Here is a 5,153-nt window from a genome sequence, read left to right as displayed (position 1 = left end):
GATGCTACACCATTATCTGGTTTAGCAACAAGGACCCCTGCTACTAGGTGGAGATCTCTGTCACTTACTAAAACTGAAATTTCACTTCATTTCTATATGCAAATTGTCGAGTGTAGAAAGTCATCTCTATTTACTGGAAGCTTCTACGTGATGAGTGTGCAGCTAGGGAGTTCTTGTGGCAGGTCATTCACTCCAGAGCATCAGAAGAACAAGGAGCTAAGGGAAGAACTAATAGCAGCCTACAACTACTTGTGGGCTAGTTTGATGATGGAGTTATATTCAGTTTGCTTTTCTGCTGCAGGAAAGGTCTTGTATGTAATCATTTGTGAACCACAATCAGGTGACTCTCAAATTATTCTTGAGTAGACTAAGAAGCAAAAACTGAGTCTTTCATTCGAAAATGGATTTCCAGGCTGTATTTATCCTTACTTGTAATTTTGGAACACTTTCCTACTTTTGAACATCTGTTTTGAAGTATATGTACTGCCATAGCACCTGCTAGCCCCAAAGAATGTGCAGAGGTAGTATCACCTACTGACTGCTCCTCAACATGCTCTGCTAGATTGTTGGGTAGATTCTTGGATAGATAGTTGATAGTAGATAGATAGTTGGATAGACTGTTGCTAGATTCTTGGATGCTATGCATCCAAGAATCACCCTGTCCTCCTAATTCAGAGCACCTCACTGGCAGCTGAAGTCCATCTGATTGTGTAACAACCTGGCATGGAGTCTCCTGTTGGAACAGGACCACAACAAATCCATTTCTGTCACTTTTCTGGGTGCAGCCTCCCAGACTTACAGCTACAGGCCTGTTTTTATCGCTGCTTTGTGTTAAACATGATTTAACAGAGTTTGTCCAATTATCAAGTTTATCCCAACAGTTTTGAATAAGCTTTCCTTATCATTAGACTGCAAACTTATACGTTCTTTGCAACTGTGCCTCGAGTGATTTTTATATATTTTTCTTTAGCCTCATAAAATACATTGAACAGACTTTGAGACAAAAACGGTATTTGGGAGAACTCCAAGAAACTGCATAATTTGACCAAACCAAATCCATTTCTCACTGATGAGGAAGAGCTAAAAAAAGATGCGGGCACTAGATCTGTGAAAGGGACTTTCATTCTCAAATCCAAATTTTACATGTTTAAAACACCTACTCAACTACGAGAGAACCTTGGCAGAAGTTCAGATCCCTACATGTTTACCTTTCACGTGCACCAGATCTTGACAGCAGCTGTATTTTATCAGGGCAGATAAGCTGTGCCCCCCGCTAGTGTTTTTTAATATCTGCTCCAGTAAATTACATCTAATGGTCTGAAACTTGCACAAAATGTAGCCGGGAGGAGGTGGGCATGTTCCACTTTCCCATAGCCTAGTGATGTCAAATCTTGCCTAAAGTCTGGGAATCTAGCACTCGGAGCCTTCATCTGCTGAGTTTGCAGTGGTGACTAAACCCAGCTCTCCCTCCTCCGTGGTGAGAGTTTTAACCATGCAGTACTTCCCTCATGCCCATCCTGAAGCTGCTTCTTTTTCTGCAACATAGTCAAACATCCCTGGCCGAGAGCAAAACGGGCATAAAACCTGGCAAAGGGAGGGGTGTGGGTAGTAGCCATCCTCCAGCAGACGTTCCAATGTGTCACAGTCAGGATAGTGCCAAAGGGAGAGCTCGTGATGCTTGCCAGAGCCCTGTCACCTTGGAGCTGAGACCCTCGCTTTGAGAATCAGCTTTGAATTCCTGCTCCAAACCGGAGGAAGCATTGAAACCTCTTCATGTAGAGCGGGACATGCTCTAAGTGTGTTTGGTGTGTGGAATCCGTCCTGTCTGAAGCAGCCTTGAGCCCAGTCCCTGTAGGAGAATACTCCTTCTAGCTTGCAGGGAGGGATCTAACTCCCAGAAACGGCCGCCCTGGCAGCACCTTGCATCGCTGCTCTATCCTATTAGCTGCTTTGGGCAGTTCCTAGCTCACCGTGCTAGGATTCCAGATGCTTCTCCATCAGCTGCAAAGAAATGCAGGGCATCTCAGCAAGGGTCCACTAGGCGCTGGGGAACCTTAACACTAATCATTGCTACACTTACACTGAGCTTAAATCTGTTTTGTGAACATTGCTCAACATGCCCGTCACATTTTTCCCGAATTTCCCACCAAGTTTTTAAAAATTACAGAGCTAATTCCCTGGAAAATTTACATATTCTCCCATTATTCCCATGGTAAAAGTGACTCTTCTTTTTGAAGAATTTCTTGTAATAAAAGAACACTCACCAGCCAGATGAGTATGTGGGAATTTTGGTTGAGGCATTGAAACTTCACAGAAGGAACAAGCAACTGAAATTGTTCATTTGAATTTTGAAGGCATGATAATATGGCTCAAGTTCTTGTCTATTTTAATAGCAGGAAAATCCATGTTAATGAGGAAGACAGAGAAATAATTGTCATTTTGGAGATATTTGTCATTGGAGATATTTCTAATATGTTCTATACTGATATGAGGTCTAATATTGCTTGATACTATTTGGTGCTTTTTTCCATTTGTGTCAAAGTAAGTAGAGAAATAATTGCTAATAATATCTGAACATAACAGAAAGGTTGAGAAAACAATAGATAAATAGATCCATAATGACAGCCCTGTGAATTCAAGCCCAGTGAAACAAAATGTGTTTGAGTAGAACCGTATATAAGGGTGGGGGAAGGAGATACTGGGAGTTATAAACAGTGAAGGGAAGATTAGTGAAGAGATTTTTGTCTCTGTATAACTGAGACAACATAACTGAGACTTGTAGTAATACCGAGTGCATCTCTGGTGCCCATATTTCTTAAAGGAGATGGAAACACTGGAGAGTGAACACAAAAACACCCCCAAAAAAAGGAGTTCTTCAGAAAGGTAAAGTGAAATATTTAAAGGCAAAAGGACACTGAGAAATTACTTGATTACTGTGGCCATTAACTTCATGTGAGAAAATACTGAGTGCTAAAATCTGTTGGACAAAGGATTAAAAGAACCATGTAGATGTTAATGAGAACTTTCACTGGAAATCAAAGCCTGGGCTATTCAAATTCAAGCTTTTCCCTTAGACAGAAAGATCAAGGGATATTTTAGGATGTTTTCAAATCAAGATTTGTTGTCTGTCTCCCTTTGCAAATAAATCGTATCACCTGAGAAACTCTGCAAAATTCTAGGCAAACCCCCCATGCTTTGCGTTGTACAGGCTACAGTAGTACAAACACCCATGGATGCATGAACATACAGTCTAAGGTAGTATTTTCTGTTAGATATATAATAAAGTGAATTCATTTTTATTTTTTAGATGCAAGTCTTGTAAAAATATAAACCCCCAACCATTTTTCCATCATTTAGGTATGTGCATTCAGAGCACCACCATCACTATTAATCCACATCGTAAGTAGAAAAGTCTAAAAAATGCCCATGACACAATGTTGTTTCCACAAATAATCAAATACGTTAATAAACCTTGAAAGCATGAAAATATCATCTTACTCTGACCACAAGCATTTCCTATTTGCTCATAGTGAGAAGCTGTTATGCATACTAACTGTGATCCAGAATTTTGACAAAATGCCTTCATGAATGAATTACATTTTTTCCAAGTGGTGGAAATTCTCTTTCTTAAAAGAAATTGGTTGAAATCATCTCCTTACCTTAAATATTGACTTAATCCTTTGTCTTTCATTACAAATATATGAAGTGATGACACATTGATAATGTGGTTCTGGGAAAATCACTACTGGAAAATTAAATAGGAAGAGTGGAAGGGGTTTAGGAGTCATTCAGTACTTCCTTCAGTGACCATGACAGCACTTTTCACTGTAACTAGTTTTCTGATTTACTAATTAATTTACTACTCCTTTTCCATAAAGATATCATAAAATGCATTGATCTGATTTTTTGGACTAAGGAGAAATTTGCTGGAGCCTATTCTAACAGGTTTTTGATTGTGTTGATCACATTAAGAAAAAAAAAAAAGACACTCATTATTCAAAAATGAACAATTTTTGCTTCTCATCCTGTTACTCAAAACAAGGGGCCAGAAACGAGACATTACTCTGTAATAACACTGACCTAGGAGTAGCTTTGCTGATTTGTGCCTTGTGAGGAGTCTTCCACCATTTGCAACATTTCACCCTCGCTGCGACTTCTTCATGCAGCATTTTATAGCATTCCTCTAGTATTATCCAGTGACAATTTTAAGAATGAGAGAGAGAGAGAGAGAGAAAGAGAGAGCACACAAGAGAAAACAGTGTACGCCCAAGAGTTGATCAGATGTTTTACCTGGAACTGATGTCGGAGAAGGAACGTGTGGTCTCTCCCTCGGTAGCATTGCCACGTCTGCGTATGTGATATCACCTGCCATTGATGAGCAAGTGCCTCTGAGTTATGGAAAGAGCCAGTTTAATACAGTGGGTTGCATCCTGTATTAGCTTTGCCTGCCTCCAGAAGTATACATACACCGTGCTATGGCTCTGAGGAAGGCTGAGAAACAGATTAAAGGAAGGAAGTTACTTCTTTCAATACAGCTTCAAAGCCTATTTTCTGCCTCCATTCTGTCTCTTGTTGTGTGATCTCTTGCCCTTCAGAATACGGGAGAAAATTAAGATTAAAACACTTTTTTTTAATTAATATAAAATAATTATTTTTGGCCAAGGCAGAGCAAAGCTTCTAATGAATACCCAAAAATGGACTTACTCATGTAGAAAAGCTTTGCTGCTTCTTACAAGAATAGCTAAAGCAGTACGATTTGTGTTGTGGATGTGTTGTTCTTGTGTGCATGATCTTACAGAGCCTATTCACCTAAAAGGAAGATAAACAAGATATGTATCAGTATAAGATGTTTTGGGGCTAATGTAACTGCACCACAGTTAGAGCTATAAAAATGTAACTCAAATTCTAACCTGCTCCATCCACTGAGTACTGTAGTGGTTTAACAACTGAATTTAGGTTATATTAATGATGCATTACATTTAACTCAAAATAAAATTAAGAGTAATATGATCAATGTCTTTTAAAAGAATGTTTCAATACTATGACAGTAGTTTCGAGGACCAGAGCTGCTGTTCCTAAGTTGCTTGAGCTATCCCCCTGCTTGGCCCAGCAACTCCACAGGCAGAAAGCCTGAACTGCCTTTAACTCCTTGT

General features: G+C 39.5%; 1 protein-coding gene across 1 annotated transcript in view; it reads right to left on the bottom strand.

Annotated features, from left to right (window-relative positions):
• LOC113491073 (killer cell lectin-like receptor subfamily F member 1) overlaps positions 1-4,372 on the bottom strand; it is a 10,735-nt gene extending 6,363 nt beyond the window's left edge. Inside the window, exon 1 of the mRNA XM_026867726.1 lies at positions 4,291-4,372. Coding sequence (XP_026723527.1) covers positions 4,291-4,372 — 82 coding nt within the window. The remainder of the gene's footprint in view (positions 1-4,290) is intronic.
• Positions 4,373-5,153: the final 781 nt, after the last annotated feature.

Source organism: Athene cunicularia (genome assembly GCF_003259725.1).
Source record: "Athene cunicularia isolate RWA chromosome 1 unlocalized genomic scaffold, athCun1 chr1_part2, whole genome shotgun sequence".
Lineage (NCBI taxonomy): Eukaryota > Metazoa > Chordata > Aves > Strigiformes > Strigidae > Athene > Athene cunicularia.
This window is presented reverse-complemented; position numbering and strand designations above follow the sequence as displayed.